We start from the raw sequence: 19,563 nt of genomic DNA on the forward strand, positions 1-19,563 counted from the left end.
TTCAAAAATACATAACAAATTACCTAAATCACTCTATTATCAATTTAAGTCAATTATAATGAGGATTTCTCATAATTACACTCGTGTTTATTACATTTTGTACAATTTACACGTAGGTACAATGCCAACCATCATCAAAAACCTTCTGCACAGGTCACTAACTAGTAAATAATATATCTTATTATAGATTAAGTTATAGAGTGATAGAGTTGATAAGACCTTTGCCTTCGATTCGGAAGGCTTAGGTTTGAATCCGATCCGGGCTTAGACCATTGATCCGGGGCACGCACTTCCAACTTTTCAACTATGTGCATTTAAAAAAATGAAATATGACTTGTCACAAACGGTGAAGGAACCACTTTTCGCGCGCGCACTCTAATGAGTCATACAATAACTACTAACTTAATAGGTCAAATAAAAAAAGGCTTAAATTGTAGTATGTATAGTATTTATTTACATTTTCCTATTATTTACAGTATATTATTAATTAATTTACATTATTTATGAGATCTCAGACCGATTACCGTCTATTGAACATGTATCGCACGTGTAATTTTAACACAAAGAAACATCGATTCTATAGACGCAGTTTGTATGAAATCGTTAGATCATGATCATATAGTTTTGACAGAGGGGCAAGCTCTAGTGAGGTCTAGAAGATAATTGGTCTGAGATTACATAATATAGATAAATATTTCATTGCTGTGAAATAAATTTGTATAAAACTTCATTTTATCTGTACTCGCATAGATATATCTTCTCGTAACAAAAAAAAATATAAAACAATAAAAAAATAAATCTTGTTTATTATTGACAACCGTAATTTTTGTGACAATTTTTTTTTAACAATAATATAATTTATTATTTACACTGTTATGTACATGTTTTGTTAACAATATACCTACCATTTTTATGTGATGTGAATGTACTTACAAATTTTTAGCCATAGATTTATAGTTAAAAGAATCATAGACGAATCACATAAGGACTTTTACACACTTAAATTCACGAACCTAATCGTCCGTTATTTTTCTAGGAACATGAGCTTACGTTGGGTGTATACCGTTTAAAAAAAGCCAACAACTTCTAGCTTAGAATAAGTACTAAACTGGAAGTTTTTGACCTTTTTTACACCTTTCAACTACATAAAAAGGTATTTTACTCTCTTTAACCGACAAACACTACTACAACTGTGAAATATCGATTCCAAGACAGTTTTTATAATAGCATTAGATCGTTGATCATTTACTTTGACACAAAAGTAACGTCTAGCGAGACAGGTCCTCATGTAATTAGTCTGAGACTCACATAGATATATCTATTATCGTATGTATGTAACAAAAAAAAGACATTTTGTTTATTGTTAACAACCGTGATTTTTGTGACATTTTTTTTAACTAAAATTTCATTTTACTATTTACACTATTATGTACATGTTTTGTTAACAATATTTCTATCAATTTTATAAGATGTGAATGTACTTACAAACTTTAAGCCATGGACTTTGACGCAGAGTAGGTATCTCAGACTAATTACATAAGGTATATTTAAGGGAGGCCACCAAAAAGATATTTTTACGGAGCTCTTTAACCGGCGAACACGATTACAATTATGAAACATCGATTCTATAGAGACAGATTTTATAGTCGCATTATATCGTTGATCATATACTTTGACAGAAATTAACGACTAGCCAGGCAGTTCCTTATGTAATTAGTCTGAGACTAGCATAGATATATCTTATCTATGTGTACCTACTGGGAAAAAAATTATAAAAAATAAATCTTGTTTATTATTGACAACAGCAATTTTTGTGACATTGTTTTTTAACAATAATATAATTAATTAATTATTTACACTATTGTGTACATATTTTGTTAACATTATACCTATAAATTTGTGTGTCTACATGATGTGAATGTACTAATAAACTTTCAGCCATCTTTTAGATAAAAATAATAATATGGATTTAAGTATTAAGGGATATGCCGTCAATTTTAGCCATGCAAAATTACCGTTTTAGAGTATGCCATCAATTTTAGCAGTGCTAAATTACCGTTTTAAGGGATAATGCCATAAATTTTAGCAGCGCTAATTTACCGTTTTAAGGGATAATGACATAAATTTTAGCAGTCGTAAGTTAGAGTTTTAAAGGCTATGCAACTCACTCTTAGCGTTCTCATAGTCAGTAAGAGTGAGCCCATGGTTAGAGAGCATATGACTCTTTTTCCTAGCATAAGCTTTATTACACAAATTACATTTAAAAACTGTTTCACCGATATTTTTAATTGTCTAGAGATTGCTTGATAAAGAATCCTTGACCACACTCAGCAGATATTTTGTGATTATGTTCCATTAAGTGCACTTTTTTATATGTGATGTTAATTTAGATTTCATTATGAATGATCAATAACAAATGTTGCAAAGATGTTGTTTTTAAACATATCTATATGTATCTTTCAGAAGCGCTGAGTTAGCGTTTCAAAGCTAATCAAAAAAATTAACATTTTGAAGGGTGTGCCATTACCTATAACAGTGCTAAGTTAGTTCTTGAGAGTTACAACATAAATAGCAGTGCTAAGTTAGCGTTTCAAGGGCTATGCAACTCACTCTTAGCGTTCTCATACTCAGCGAGAGTTAGCCCATGGTTAGACAACATATGACTTTTTAAACTGCACTTTTGTACGAACGCAAGACCGCACGCACCACATTTGAACCGACGGTCGTTGTTATGTATACGCATATGTTCCCTTAGAGTCTTTTTCCTAGCATAAGCCTTATTACACACTGTACACTTAAACACTCTTTCACCGTTATGTTTTATCATATGTTCGTCTAGAGATTGCTTGATGAAGAAACCCTGACCGCACTCCGCACATATGTGATTACGTTCCATTAAGTGCACTTTCTTTATATGTGATGTTAATTTAGATTTCAGTATGAATGATTTGTCACAAATGTTGCATTTGTACGTAGCAGCTGCTATGTTGTGTTCTTTAAACATATGCCTATTCCGTTGGTAGTAACTCGTGAAGGATTGGTCGCAGTGAGGACAATTTGTTGTGTATCTAGCATTGGTGTTGTGCGTGTATTTCTCATGGCACACTTTCCTCACTCGTGTCGTAAAGACTTTTTCGCAAAACGCACATTTAAAACTCCCCGTCTCGTGTGTCCGTTGGTGATTCTTTAATCTGTGCTTGTTTATGAATCCCAAATCGCAGACATCGCAAATGTAGTTCCTATAATGTCCGTTCATGTGTTGTAAAAGCATTTTGAACGTTTCAAATGTTGAATTGCATAGTGCACAGTTTAAAATTTCTGTGCTCGTCAATTTGAATTCCATTATATAGTCATTTATGTCTGGATAGAACTTTATATCGTGGTCTTTTGTTAAATGCTTTTTAAGATTTGATATCACATCAAAGTTTTTCTCACACAGCGTACATTTTAAGTCGTTTATGTCCATTTTTATTGATAAATTGCTTTTGTCTAAACGTTTGTTGAAGTTTAAATCTTCCTTTTTATGCACATCACTGGCATGAAGTCTCAATTGTTCAGGAGTGGGATAAGTCTCTTTGCAGTAAGCACAAACTATGCCGGCTAAGGTTTTGTTGGAGAAGGGGGTACAATTGGAGTATTTCAGAAGATTTTGAACATTGTTACTATGCTTCTGATTGTCACTTATGAATCGTATGGTGGGGGTCAGTTTTTCGATCTGTGACAAAGTACGGAGAGACAGCTTGATCGGTTTGATGAGATTCTTCGATTTGCGATCTGCAATTCAGAAAAATTGTGTATTAAAATTTTTGATTGGGTCTAAATTGTCGCACAACCCGTTTTTATAATACAAGCGGAAGCCCGCGACTTCGTCCGCCTTTAGACCTCCTTAATCTGACCCTATCGCAAAATACTTTCTTAGCGGACCTCTAATAACTACAACCTACGTCACTGCCAAATTTCATATTTGTACGTCCAGCGGTTTTCGAGTTATCTTGATTAATGACCTTTCGCATTTATATTTTAAGATTTTCTCTCACCAAATATTGTCTGAATGAGATCGATTTAGCTAAAAAGGCCGCCTGCTATCGGTACATTAAGTTAAGCGTCTTCACCCGCGTATATGGAATAGCCCTACCGGGGAAACAACTTTAAAAAAAAGCGCCAAGCTTATTACCTCATGGTGGTGTGGAAACGTGTGCATATTACGAATAAAATAATTTTCATACTTCTTTGAACACGTTCTATATCACGGAAATGGCAACACTTATGAAAAAAAGTGTAGATAAACTTCGTTTTTTTAGAATTGCAAAATCTTGTAAACAAATATGGCCGTATTCATCACTGACATTAGTTGTGACGTCATCCTAGGGATGGGCCGTTGATGAACTATATCGAGAATTAACTTATACTAATCGAATTTTATATCAATTGTAAAAAAATCACTTTACTTAAAAACTCACTTCTAAGTTGGCAACACTAATCACACAGTCAAAATACGGGCGATATTAACTATCTACCTCTTTCTGTTGCATATTAATTAATACCTATCAAATAACATTTTTTTTCACTTGTATCTGTTTGTTATAAATTAAAAGAGTACTAAAAAATTTAGGCAGTACTTGTTAACGCATTATCTTTTTTAACATATAAGTACGTAACTAACTAAACAGTGCTATGAAAAAAATACTTTATTCAAATTACTCAATTACGATATCGATACTGAACGGAATACATTCGATATTTACAATCGGTAAATCGTTCATTTTTAATCTGTGGTGACAATTTTACTTGGCACAACCTTAGAGAGACGAAACGTCAAATTAACATTTAAATGTAATCTGTGTGCATAATTTCGTGTTTAATTTCGTTTATTTCTAAAAATTTTGATTAAACCCTGTGTAAATTAAAAAAATGTTACGTTTGTATGATTCTCCATAGGTGGATTGTAAAGAACAAAGTGTTTGTGCGTGTTTTAATAGTTTGATGGTTCTGAAAACTATTATGAAAGTTTGGCATCGACAAAAGGGTTTGTTTATTTACCAAATAGCGCAATTCAATCTGGACATGGTATACATTTTTTGAAGAGAATCGGATGATCTACAATTTTTGTCTGAACTATTTTGGCAAACTATTTTTTGTAAAACCCACTGTTTAGCTGAAAAACGCGAAATATCTATTTATGCAAACTTTCACCATCAATATTTTTTTTTGCACAAGGGGGACTGATAGGGACTTTTCAATTCAATTTACAATTCATTTATACTATTATTCTGAACATCCATACCAATTTTTAGCTCTATGTGAATTATTGTAACCTTCATAGTCTTACTAGACGAAATTATATACTAAACTAGAAGTTGTTGACCGTTTTTAACACTACCAACTACACAAAAATATATTTTTATGGAGCTCTTTAACCGGCTAACACAATTACAACTATGAAACATCGATTCTATGGCGAAAGTTTATATAATCTCTCATCACTTTGACAGAAAAGTAACGTCTAGCGAGACAGGTCCTCATGTAATTAGTCTGAGGCTCATATTGACAGATACAACAATGATATTTTATATTAAAGATATGGCACTAGTGTGTCAAAACTGATTCAAAACTAAAAAAGTGGCTAATTGTCTTAATTGCATTGGTGTGGTATCTACCATTTGCCATATACATAAATATATAATGTAAGTACAAAATTATGCATGTGCGCGCTCGGATCACTTTTTGCAGTGATTTTGTGGGCTCATAACATATTTTTAGGAAAAACTCAGAAGCGGATTAAAAAAAGGATAAGAAAAACCAATGTCGAACAAAGGTTATGATTCACAACATTTGTCAGGACAACTTAACTAACAAATCAAACTGTAACCAAAATAAGACCCTAGAATGGCAGAGAATACCTTGAGCAGTTCCAGAGGCTTGTAACTCCGGGTACAGGTTCAAGGGATCTCTTCCGCTACTACTACTACTACTACTACTACTACTACTACTACTACTACTACTACTACTACTAGCCAACACTCACCATTCACTGCTCTATACTACAGCCTTTCTTGATGAGTACTGTTTACCAACAAACAAATTAAAAATGAAGGTATAAATCACTAGTCATTTCACACCTAATAATAATTATAATTAAGTTGTTCTTAAATTAATGAAAATAAATTTGATTAAAAAGCTTAGAACAATTAGATATGGTTAATATATTTTATATAACATTTTATACATAAACCATACTTAATAAATAATTAAAAATAAATAAGTTATGAAATGACATGTGTTTTCTACCTTCATTTCTAATTTCTTTGTTGGTAAACAATACTCATCAATATAACCCATGAAGGATTACACAACAAAAGTTGTAGACGGCTCGCCATGAGACCACTGAAGCCGACCGTACGGCGAGCACCTTATATCGCAAGTCGCTGCCGCCCGATCGCTCCCCCTCACTAACTCCCACTATACACGGAAACAAGTCACAGACCCTAGTGTAGGCACGAGCCAATACAAGATCGAACGACGTCATATCGGTCTCAAGACTACCATTTCCTACAAAATCTTTGAAGTTACAGTCTTAAAAACGCTCAAATCAAAGTGTCTCACCACTCTTCTTGTCAAGAAGCAGTCGTTTCTTGCTGGATCTCTTCTTCACTCTTCTCTTGAGTGGCACATCGTCCAGGCCGAGCATCTCTGCTAACTTGTCCTTCTCCTTCATATCCTCGAAGTCCGACAACTCCTCCTTTGGTTCTGTGAGATATACAAGAATAGAGTCGTCGTTATCAACCCATATTCGGCTCACTGTTGAGCACGAATCTCCTCTCAGTATGAGAGAAGTTACGCTAGTAGTCCACCACGCCGGCCCAATCCGGATTGGCAGACTTCACATACAAAGAGAATTCACAGGTATGCAGGTTTCCTCGCGATGTTTTTCCTTCCCCGTTTGAGACACGTGAAGTTTAATTTCTTAAAATGCACATAACTGAAAAGTTGGAGGTGCATGTCCCAGATCAGATTCGAACCTACGCCCTCCGAATCGAAAGCGGAGTTTACATCCACTGGTCTATCACAATACAGTAAAACTTCTTACCTAAGTAATAAAGGCCATTATCCTCAGCATCTGAGTATTCTTCCTTGATTTTGGGCAGTTGACCTGGAAAGCAAAATTGATGCACTGCATTATTTGTTACAAATTCATTTCCATGGTGTTCAGTTGTTGAGGTGCAAGCTTAAAAAGGATTGACTACAAATGAAAGACAAAATTAACTTCATATCTATAACTTGCTTGAATACTCAGGGTTTTTTCTCTCTGCTATATGATGGACCCGATAGCCACAATGAATCCATGGAATGCTAAGATATTTTTGTCTCTCGTCTGAATAAGGGCCCATATGGGTTCAAAACTATTCACAATATCAAGCAACTTGAGCTGGAGCTCCTCCTAGCATGTGCCACGCGTCATAGGCGAGACACACACAAGGTGCAGAAGCGACCTCACCCTTCTGATCCACAATCTCCAGCAGCTTCAGCCGGAGCTCCTCCTGACACTGTAGCATCTGGCACTTGAAGTACCACGCGTCACAGAGGCGAGACAGACACAAGGTGCAGAAGCGAGCTCACCCTTCTGATCCACAATCTCCAGCAGCTTCAGCCGGAGCTCCTCCTGACACTGCAGCACCTGGCACTTGAAGTCCCAAGAGTCGCGCAGCCGAGACACACACACCTCGCAGATGCCATTGTCACTGTCGCAACCCTCTAGAGAGAACTGAAATGAACAGAAAATAATCTATACTAATATTATAAAGCTGAGGAGATTGTTTGTTTGTTTGTTTGCTAATCTCAGGAACTACTGGCCGAGGAAGGCATATATTATCCCCGTATTCCTACCGGAACGGGAAACACGCGGGTGAAACCGCGAGGCGTCAGCTAGTTTTGTATAATTAAGTGTTCATTTACATGAGTGGCAATTGCTACCAACGACTGCAGTCGGCGACGTCTCGGCGACAGTCAACGGCAGTCGACTGTGGTCGTCGGTAGCGTTGCCGCTCGTTAAATGAACCCTAATGTTTCATAATAAATATATCCCTTCAAACTAGGGACAATCATTATGTGAAAAACGTCAATGACATAATCCAGTGACAGCTGTGATAGCCCAATGGATATGACCTCTGCCTCCGATTCCAGAGGGTGTGGGTTCGAATCCGGTCCGGGGCATGCACCTCCAACTTTTCAGTTGTGTGCATTTTAAGAAATTAAATATCACGTGTCTCAATCGGTGAAGGAAAACATCGTGAGGAAACCTGCATACCAGAGAATTATCTTAATTCTCTGCGTGTGTGAAGTTTGCCAATCCGCATTGGGCCAGCGTGGTGGACTATTAGCCTAACCCCTCTCATTCTGAGAGGAGACTCGAGCTCAGCAGTGAGCCGAAAGCCGATGACATAATCAAAAGCTCAATGTTGATGTTCAATATTCATCATAAACTGAACATCGATATTAAGTAACATCATTAATTTTAGCATTGATAATAAAATACAATGAAATCATCATATTAATTAAATAATAAATTATACCCTGTACTTGTGAATGCTTTCTTGAAATATGTAATTTGTTTTTGTGAGGCAGTGAGGAACATCGAAGATTGATTATTGACCTCCATAACATTGATGATACAATATTTTTCATATCGCAACATCAATGTGATCATCGCGCATCCCTTCACTTCTTCAAACATATTTTAAAACTAGCAGACGCCCGCGACTTTGTTTGCGTGGAAATCAATGTAAACTTTCAAGCCTCATTTCCAAGCCACTTTAGGGGTTGAATTTTAAAAATTTTTGAATCACATTATATTTTGTATTTTTTTTTATGATTTATGAACAAAATTTTTAAAACTGCAACTCTAAAAATGAAGGACTTTCCATAAAAACTTTCAACCCTTATTTCACCCCCTTCTTATTTTATTTTCGCAATTAAAAAGTATCCTATAACCTACTCCATATTATGGTCTCAAGCCGAGCAAAACTATTATTTGAATTAATTCAGTAGTTTCAGCGTGATGCTTGAATAACAAAAAAACATGGATAGACACACAGACAAGAAATCGAAAACAAAGTAAAATCTCAAATTGTGAATTAATATATAGAATTGGACTAGTTTATTATAAGTATAGATCAATATTTGATCAATATATCCACATAGTCCAGTGAATGTGGGATAGAACCCAATACCTTTTGAGGTTGATTCCAGCCCCTTTCCTTATTATTTGGGCTTTTATCAGAATTTATGAGTATATATGACTATACTACAAGCCTTACTCAATGTGTATTGCTCACCAACAAACAAATTAAAAATGAAGGTATAAATTTCTACTCAGTTCACATGTAATAATATTTATAATTAACTTGTTCTTAAATTAATGAAAGTACATTCAATTAATAATATAAGATCAATTAGATATATTTTGAACTATCTGACTCAGCACAGTTTTAAACATGTGGTTCCCGTTCCCGTAAGAATATGGGGATGATATGTAGCCTATAGTCTTCCTCAAGACATGGGTTATCTAACACTAAAAGAATTTTTCAAATCGGACCAGTAGATCCTTAGATTAATGTGTTCAATCAAAAAAACTCTTCAGCTTTACAATATTAGTATACATAACATTTTATAAACAAACAAAACATAATTACTAATTCTGAGACCCAGTCAAGCTTTGCTTTGACTTATGTAAACTTCCTCCCTACCCTACCCCTACCCCTTGACTCTAAAATAGAAAAGGGTTGTTTTAATGGTTTTCACAGCAGTTATTCAAATTTTTCTCACCTCTTAAACCTTCCCTATACCTCCACGTACATTTCAAGACCAAGATAAGATAAATCCATTCAGCCGTTCTCAGCAATTCATTTTTAAATATATAGAAGAGAGAGTTGCATATTTATGGCAGTGAATAAAAATTGCTATAGCAATTGCAACTATCTATACTAATATTATATAGAGGTAAGGTACTTCAGAGGCCAATCTCTGGATCTATTGGTAAAAGAATTCTTAAAATCTCTACTGAACCGATTTTAAGAATTTTTTTACCAATAAAAGCGAGCTAGCGTCTGAATATTTTATCCCCTTAATCTCACGGTAACAGGAATTACGCTACACGGGGGAAACCGTAGGGCTTCGGGTAGTCATTCAATAAACGTAAAACACTTATTTACATACATGAATTTCGAAACATTCCTTGAGCATATCTCCATAAACTTCAGATTTTCCGAGCCGTGTGTACATTGACTTGAGGTCCTTGTCCGGCGGCCGCGCCAGGCAGCACCGGCATAAAGCATTAGAATTCATAAGCCTTGTTTCGTAATAACACTATTTTTAATTCTAAAAGGAATTCTTAATTCTATTTTCTCTAAAAAAATCTGGTAGGAATTTCTTGTTCTTCTTTGTGACGTTTGTGACATTCGTTTCGTGACATTGACATTTGACAATTACATTTTTTTTTTAATTTTTACCCATTTGTTACACTGACTTCTACTACACTTTCACGGTTTTGAGACGCGAATGTAGTCTATGGCTAATAATCTTTTAGAAATAATAAGACCGGCCAAGTGCATGTCAGGCCACTCCTAGTGTAGGGTTCCGTAGATTAAATTAACACTTTTAACCCTTACAATGCACAAAAAAACCGATAGCAATTTCCCATACTATGGGGTAGACGAGAATAAAATCATCCTCACTTTGCACTTTGCACTTTGTTTTGTAACTAAATTTTTTTTCACCGTTTTTTAAATAGACTAAATTAATATACATACCCATGCCAAATAGCTTTTTAGTTTTAACAGACTCTGAGTTACTTACTTACAACTTAATCATAATAATTAAATCCAAGGCAAAGATACAAGGCTGACAATTATTTATTTCAGAACTAAACATTCTGCATTGTAACAGAATGCTTAACCAATAATCCTACTACTACAATTATTATTACATGAAATGCCCAGCTCAGCCGGAAGTTGGAAAATTGGTGGCGGGATGGTCTCGTTCATTGAAGTAATTACTGTTATCACCCTAGGCCGCATTACACCGCCATACTGCTATACTTCTGAGCCATATCCCCTCTCCTATAGATTAAGTAAGAAGGCGTAGCTCTGTAGATTTTTATAACTTCAGTTTGTGGGAATCGTAAGAATTTAATTTGTTAATCTAGTTTTATTTCTTTTTATAATACCAATAAAAAAATAACCGCATTCGTGGCGTAAAAACAGAAATACAATGCTTTATTTATTTTGCATCTTTGTAACCGTCTCATTCCGTTAGGTTATGCTCAAATCCTCAGTTTTTCAAATGCACACTTTTTAGTAATCATTTACACCCTGATGACGCGCTGGTTGAGTATTTCTGAAAGTGGCTTTGATTATTATGATTAACGGGCTACAGGCTAAGTTAAACGTACCCAGTAATTTCATTATCTGATAAAAATCTTTATGATTCTATACTAAAGCTTACTGTAGTTACTTATAATTTGCATCAAGTTAAGTTAATGGTTTCGTGCACACACTAAATTTAATTTATTTTCATTTAGGACCATTCGAATCCACATTGTCAATCTTATTAGACAGACCATAGGGTCTAAAAACAATTAAATATTGACTTAGGCTTGTCTCGTTTTAAAAGTTCGCGTGTAAAATAGGAATGTTTGAGAAAATGCAAGTACAACGTATCCTCAGAATGGATGTTAAAGATGAGTCTAATAATTTCTCTGTCTACGGTGATAGTCTATACTCTATGGGCTTTTACCTTTCAGATACGCGTTCGGAAACGAGAATATTCATGATGATGATAGCAAATTAAAATAAAATTATTTTAATGTAATACTGAAAATTAATTGGTCTTATCGTCTAAACTAAAATTAAATTTGCTTTTTGCTTCAAAAATATTAAAGAACTGACGAAAAACTCCTATTTAGAACTTTCAAGAAACAAAGGAGTTGACATGATATTTATTGATTTTACTATGTTTCTGAACGAATTGTAGCCGCTAATCGCATTGGCTTCGAGTTTGCTTTCCATTGCTTTCCTTTCCTTTATAAAATGGCGGAGCTTCGATCGTGTAGCGTCGATTGCTTCTTATTTGTTTTATTCCAATTATTTACGTATTGAATATGTTTTAGTGATAAGTTAGTGTAATTAGACATAATGGAGGGTGTTTTAAGTGACGGTATGTGCCGGTGTTGTGCATCCGAGGGCAGTTTCAAAGACTTCCAAGTTCCATACCAATGGATGGGCGCAGAAGAAATTTACGCAAATATGCTAAAGGATTGCTTTGATTTAACAGTAAGTTTAAAATTAACTAGTTTTTCTGCTGACATTTTGTATCTCCTATGTATGGTGTAGCGTATTTGTCTCCATGGACGAAAAAATTAAAAGCCGACATTTCAACGCCGCTTAATGTCCTCTAAAATTACAATTTAAATTCTTGAAATTAAAAATTTCTAGCTAATTAGCAATAATATTGAATTTTCCAAAGAAAACATACTTAATATTTTAGTAGATTATAAGAAAATATGAATTGTTACTTTGTCTTGGCTTTCTGTAATTAATTTATACCTGTCCATCTGAATTCAATATGGTGGACACAGTAGAAAAAGGTAATAGCTGCGCGATGCTAATTTAAAAAGTGTTTCATTTAGTTAATAAATTGTTGAATTAATATTAGATAAATTAAAAAAAACAATAAGCTCTTGAATAGGATTAGGCGTAATTCACTGAAGTTGATTAAGAACAAACCTTTTAATTTTCTATTCTCTAGGACCATAGGCTTTAACTTTTCAGATTCAGATTTAGAAGATGGTGTAATTGGCACTTATAGTAGGTGATAATAAAAAAAAAATCTAAGTTTTAATAAAACTTGTTGAAGGGTATTTTTTTTATGCTCTAGAACCTGTTCCATAAATCATGTCCATATGAAATTTCAGCTAAATCCATTCAGTAGTTTCTGTGTGAAACAGTAACAAATATTTATATTTATATCATCTATAAAAACATCATAATCATCAGCTTTTAACAATTATTGTGGGAATTAGGTACATTGATTTTTGCCTTTATTTAACTTCAGGTTATAATCTATCTCAATTCTAAATTCAGTACAGTAGTTGCAATGTGAAAGAGTAACAGACGTTCATACCATCACAACCATCAGTATTGAGGGTATTATCTATCTTCATTTTAAGTTTTAGCCAAATCGGTACAGTAGTAGTGTGTTAAAGAGTAACAAATGTCCATGATTTTTCCACTTCAACTCCTCACAGCACCTGATCTACATATACTACAGCCCTACTCAATGTGTACTGTTTACCAACAAATAAATTAGAATTGAAGGTAGAAAATGCATGTCATTTCATAACTTACTTATTTTAAATTATGTATTGTTTGTTTATGCCTAATTGTTCTAAGCTTATTATTCTAATTAATAAAGCTAATTAAATTTTTTTTTATTAAAAAAAATATAATTAAATATTTAAAAAATATTTAATTATTTGCGAGTGACACAGGCAATTTTTTTATTCTGTGTTCTTTCGAGAATAGGAACTATGTGGGTGAAACCGCGGGGCACCTTTTAGTGGCATTTTTGCATCTGAGACGAATATCTTAGCATTCCATGGATTCACCGTGCTGGTGCCGGGTCCATCGCGTGGTAGAGAGAAAAACTTCGAGCAGAGTCCTGAACTTGTGCCTACAGGATGTAGGGTTAAGGAATTCCTTGACGATTGATCAACACTCCCCGTTCTCTGCTCGTGTTGTTCTCCCTGCCTAGCCAAATTTGGTAAGATCCTATTAGAGCAGCTTTGGATACTCGTTTTAATATAGAACTAGCTGCACTTCTAGAGAGGTCAAGGTCTTTAAGCAAGTTATAGAGAGATTTTGCTGGTAATTCTCTCACACCTACTTCTACGGCGTACAGACTAACTACATAGCCATTTTTAGTTATTTCTCTTGTTAGGACATAATATTTGTCCACTTTTATACTATGAAGTAATACAATGTCAAGTGATACAATGTTGGTGTATGCCCAACTAGTTTAGAACCCATATGGGGCATTGCACAACTTACATTTTCAGTAGTTATGGTTATCAAAACCATTTGTTCACAGTGCACACTCTTCCTTGACAGTACTCATCCAATCGCCTTCAGTAAGCAGAAACTCCCCATCTGTCACACAGACACTATACTACAGCCTTTTTTGATGAGTACTGTTTACCAACAAAGAAAATAGACATGAAGGTAGAAAACACAGGTTATTACATAACTTATTTATTTTATACTATGTATGGTTTGTTTTCAACGGCTGGGCAGCATTCGATATCTTTTTGTCCGAAATTCCTTAGTGCCTGAAAACAAAAGTCTTTGAACAGTGCGTGTTGCCAGTGACATATGGTTCCGAGACTTGGTTGTTAACTATGGGCCTCATAAGAAGGCTCAGAGTCACACAGCGGGCGATGGAATGAGCTATGCTCGGTGTATCTGCATGATTGAATCAGAAATGAGGAGATCCGCAGAAGAACCAAAGTCACCGAGTCGCGAACATAGCTCAACGACTCGCGAAGCTGAAGTGGCAATGGGCGGGGCACATAGTTCGAAGAGCCGATGGATGTTGGGGTCCCAAGGTGCTGGAATGGCGACAAAGGTTTCACGGAGCCGTCAGGCGAGTTCGGGAGGGTGAGGCGCACGCGGGGTGATGCCCAACCGCCGCGCCACTGCTCGACCGCTGATACCTAAAAATTTTGTATTGCGCAGATTAATGTCCGATTTTCGGACATATCATGAAGATTGCATCCAACACTGTTGTATTTAATTTTGTCTCTCATAAAGGCTTTTTCTGTACCAGCTGTCAATATCTGAGGAAATCAACAATGGTGGCATATGCGAGGTGTGCATCACTCAGCTGCGGAATGCGTGCAACTTCAAGCGTCAGGTGCAGAAGACGGAGGAGAAGTTCAAGAGGAAAATGGAGGAGAGCAGCTTCAAAAGTATGTAATTGCTTATTTTGTTATGAATGGTACAGTACGCCGCCTGTAAGGGTGCCTGTCTACCAGAGTGGAGCGAGGGAGTGTAGCGGTGTAGCGGGACTAATAAAATTAATATACTAATAAATCATTTATTTCAGAATATAAAAAATTAGCGGACGCCCGCGACTCGTACGCGTGGAATTTAGTTCTTCACAAATCCCTCGGGAACCATGGATTTTTCCGGGATAAAAAGTAGCCTATGTGTTAATCCAGGCTATAATATATCTTAATACCAAATTTCAGCTAATTCGGTTCGGTAGTTGAGGCGTGAAAGAGTAACAAACATTCATATCATCAAAATCATCAGCTTTCGCAAATATCGGGAAACCATGGATTATTTCGGGATAAAAAGTAGCCTATGTGCTAATGAGTAAAATCTGTTTCCATTTCAAATTACAGCCATATCGCTTCAGTATTAGCGACGGTAAAGAGCATAATATTAGTAGGATGAAAACTACAGGAATTGTGCCTAACTAGCTGACGCTGTTTCACCCGCGTGGTACCTGTTCCCGTAGTAATACGGGAATAATATATAGCCTATAGCCTTCCTCGATATATGGGCTATCTAACACTGAAAGAATTTTTCAAATCGGACCAGTAGTTCCTGAGATTAGTGCGTTCAATCAATCAAACAAACAAATTCTTCAGCTTTATAATATTAGTATAGATATCTACCTACTTGTATAGATTAAATCTAGTGCCGTCGTTTGAGATTAATATTTTACAGTTGTGGGAATCGAACCCCACTACTTCTCTTTCACTATTAGTCCTAGTCCAACAGAAAGCATTAGAAAATCCTACCTGGTCTCCACGATACAGATCTAGTGTGGAGACCACAGGCAATGTTATGGTTTTTTGTATATTTTTTTGGTCAATAAAGATTTTATTTATTATATTTATATATTTTTTACTACTTCACTATACCAGTCGGTCATTGCAATGGCAGGATATATAATTTTCTGTTTTTTTCACAGCGGACTCAATCAAAATGGAGGTGACCCGTTTCGACGATGACGACTCTAACATGTCAGCCGATGAATTCTCCAGCCAGGGTGAGTCTAGTAAATTAAAACCATTTTTTACACGCTTTACATTAGTTTCAATTGTAACTATGTATGCAAGAAAATCTTGGAATATAAAGGACATGTCCCAAAATGGGCCTTTAATATATTTAATTTATAAGCAGGTCGATAGTATTTTTACGGATAGAAGATACAAATTCCTGTTGAGAAAATATTTTTTTAGAATTTTTGGAACCCGCATTAATTAGATAAATATTTTTTTTAGTTTTCGCTCCCTTGTCAAATTAAACATAGACAATACAGTAAATGTTCAAAAGCCCAAAGGTAATATACACCTGGAATTGAATTCATATCTGGTGTAAGTTGTCACTTTCATGTAATATTGTCAAAGGTCAATAAGACACAAGTTAAAAAGAGTTAAATCGTAGACAGACAAGCATTAAACAAAAAAATCATTAAAATGCTTTAAAAACGCCATAAACGAACGCTACTGCGCGAAGATCACTAACAATCTGTGAGGGTGTGAGTTACAATCGTGTTGCCATAATAAAAATGTTTAATTAATGTTGTCAGCTAATGAAAAAAATACATTTCATTTAATTCGTTTAAAAAAATGTGGGTTCCAAAAATTTTTTTATTTTGAGTTTTAAGTTTTATATTTTATGTTCTTTTAAGATAAAAATAATTTGTTCTGCTTAGTTGACACTTGGAAAAAGGCCCAGCCTCCATAGAAAATTGGGACATTTCCTTTGATCCACTTCCCGGTCTTCGATTAGATTGAAATTTTGCACACGCTCTGAGTTCTGATGACAATACATAGACTAGAAACGTCATTACAAATCCAATATGGCGGCCTCACCAAGATGGCGGACTAGCTGTTTGAAATCCACCACCATAATATGGATATTAAATGAAAGTTTGCTGTCAGGAATACGATAAAATAGTCATGTGACTTGAATCCAATATTTGTAATTTTTAGTGCGTGCTAAAAGAGGGTTTTTTAGTTTTTTTAACTATTTCAAGTTATTTTATCTTTGTGACTTGACATGACTTTCGTATCTAAAGACGTGACCTTGGGGCCTAGGTTTAAAGGATCCAGCCAGACCTGGACCAATTAAGAAAACCTCCCAGCCCTGCCGGGGATCGAACACAGGACCTCCGTCTGAGCCTGACCCTTACACAGATAATGATGAATCTCTCCTTGTTTCCAGAATACGAAGTACCCATAAAAGTGGAGAAACTTGATGAAAAGCCCAGAAAGCGTCAGGCCGCCGCTAAAGCCTCCACGTCGAAGGCCAAGAAGAGCAAGGCCTCCGCCGAGACTTCTGTCAAACGTAAGTCGATAGTTTGCTTTATACTGTGGCCCTTGGTGATGCGTTCATGTGAAATTGTACTTAAATTGAGGGGAATTAAAAATATATATATAGAGACTGCATATAGAAGTAAAAACGTAGAACTTTTAGTGGTAAAGGAAATGTCCAAAATTGGGACTACTTTTCAGAACGAAAAATGTACTAAAAATCTTGTATATTTTACAAGATCTTTAGTACATTTACTTTTTTTTTTTTTTTTTAAATAAATATACTTAATCAATACACATCACTATCTAGCCCCAAAGTAAGCATACAAAGTAGCTTGTGTTATGGGTGCTAAGATAGTTGATATTATAATATTAATATACAATTATATACTACATATAAATACTTATATAATGTATAATGTAAATACACACAGACACTGGAAAACACTTATGCTCATCACACAAATATTTTCCAGTTGTGGGAATCGAACCCACGGCCCTGGATGCAGAAAGCAGGGTCACTACCCACTGCGCCACGCGGCCGTCTTATTTTTACTTACTTTTAGATTATTTTACTTTACTATTTAGATTACTCCCATCGATCTCCTATTAAAAAGTGGATGCACAATCAGCGACCAAAAAACGTCCCCACTCAATGAGAGCCAAACACAACTTCTTGGCACTCAATTCAAGTAGTTGCATTTGCAAATTCAACCCTAATTCCAATTTTTAAGGTTGAATTTGCTCTGAATTTGGGATTTTATTGAATAATTAAAAATTATAAATTATATTTATAATTTTCTTTACCAATAATTCTAAAACTGTCAAAGCAAAATTGGCTAATTTTAAAGTGATATTTTCTACATGATTCTGCAATTACTCCATTAGAATCTTAGCCGAAATAATATTCGTTGACAGGGAAAATAAGCTGATTTCATTATTTTCACACCGATCGTAGTGATTTACTTATCCTTTTCGATGCATATTTCACTGATTGTCAGTTGTCTTTGCCAACGCAGGCTGTTAATGTCAAAGTCAATCAATGAATAAGACGTCATTGTCAAATGTTCTGTTATCAAACTGACAGTTTTCCTAGGAACCTACCAGGTGTCACAATTCCCACTAAGAATGTTACCAATAAACCCTCGAGTGGCAGAGATTGACCTTGGGTGAAGTCCCGGCCCTGTGATCGAAGGACGTAGGGTTAAATACTGAAACTAGTTAACACTCCCCTTCTCCACTCAAGTCATTCTCACGCCTATACCAAACCAAAATAATCCATGAAGGGCTATCCAACCTCAAACCTTAAGGGTGGTCTTAAACCACTCGGGTCTCCCACTACCCCCACCTAATTCACGGAACACTTCGTACTATCTCGGCTCGTGACAAGAGCCGAGATAGTACGAAGTTGGCGGGTTCTTTTACGATCACTATAACAAGTTAATGATAATTACCGGAACGGACATTTACTGTAATGTAACACTACCATCTTTTCAATTCTCAGACTCAGAATTTTACCTGAAAATTTCTTAGAGGAAAGAAAAACTCAGTAGCCCGACCCAGGATTCGAACCCAAGACCGAAACCACATAGGCTAACTAGTGGACCAACAAGACAGTCGAGTCGTTTAGAGTTTTTATTATGCTAGCTACCCACGGTTCGATATAACCACGTGTCTGCATGATGCCTGGTAAAACTCATCGTGTGCTGGTCGTCATTATTGCTTCAAGTCACAGAATAAGGATGATCCAGAATGAGTCTTTACAATCAGCGTGGTGAGGCCGGTGAAACCCATAAAAAACATACGTCACGCGTCTCCTTGACATCCGCATATACAAACTTTTTTCATAATTCGTATTTCAGAATTTAACACTAACAACAATTACGTAAATTAATATAATAAATAATCTATACCAATAAAAAAAATACTCCCATCTTATATCTTTACTTTTTGTGAACAGTGTTTAAAATATTTAAAAAACAAAGACGCCATTTTTCTTGAATAATATTGAAAAATACAGATGCGGCGATTCGTGTCGTACTGTCTCGAGAATGTATTCGTTTATGAATTTTGTATTTGCTCTATCTGCCTATTATTCTTTGACCGACCAACACACGATCAGTTTTACCATACGTCATGCTGCAGCGCTACTGGCATGTGGATATATTGGACCGTGGGTGGCT

At 35.4% G+C, this 19,563-nt stretch overlaps 2 protein-coding genes across 11 annotated transcripts in view; one reads left to right on the top strand and one right to left on the bottom strand.

The window, feature by feature from the left end:
• Positions 1-431: 431 nt before the first annotated feature.
• Positions 432-10,466, bottom strand: LOC112047121 (gastrula zinc finger protein XlCGF26.1). Of its 2 annotated transcripts, XM_024084050.2 has the most exons (5): positions 10,213-10,466; positions 7,618-7,762; positions 7,088-7,150; positions 6,604-6,747; positions 432-3,774 (listed from the first exon to the last, which is right to left on the bottom strand). In XM_024084050.2, the coding sequence occupies exons 1-5, from the start codon at positions 10,339-10,341 to the stop codon at positions 2,591-2,593; spliced, it is 1,665 nt and encodes a 554-aa protein (XP_023939818.2). In that variant the 5' UTR covers positions 10,342-10,466; the 3' UTR covers positions 432-2,590. The 2 variants fall into 2 exon arrangements, with proteins under 2 accessions (XP_023939818.2, XP_052745589.1); XM_052889629.1 differs by lacking the exons at positions 7,618-7,762; positions 10,213-10,466 and adding an exon at positions 7,496-7,565.
• A 1,584-nt stretch (positions 10,467-12,050) lies between these two features.
• The window catches only part of LOC112047132 (gastrula zinc finger protein XlCGF57.1), a 45,039-nt gene continuing 37,526 nt past the window's right edge, over positions 12,051-19,563 (top strand). For 3 of the 9 annotated variants that reach the window (XM_024084101.2, XM_024084100.2, XM_024084095.2), the window contains exons 1-4: positions 12,056-12,326; positions 14,878-15,019; positions 16,033-16,110; positions 17,292-17,414. In XM_024084101.2, coding sequence (XP_023939869.2) covers positions 12,189-12,326; positions 14,878-15,019; positions 16,033-16,110; positions 17,292-17,414 — 481 coding nt within the window. In that variant the 5' untranslated portion in view covers positions 12,056-12,188. Of the gene's footprint in view, positions 12,327-14,877; positions 15,020-16,032; positions 16,111-17,291; positions 17,415-19,563 lie in introns of all 9 variants that reach the window. The other 6 variants (XM_024084094.2, XM_024084090.2, XM_024084105.2 and 3 more) reach the window with 4 other exon arrangements.

This window comes from Bicyclus anynana, chromosome 26 (genome assembly GCF_947172395.1).
Source record: "Bicyclus anynana chromosome 26, ilBicAnyn1.1, whole genome shotgun sequence".
Taxonomy (NCBI): Eukaryota; Metazoa; Arthropoda; class Insecta; order Lepidoptera; family Nymphalidae; genus Bicyclus; species Bicyclus anynana.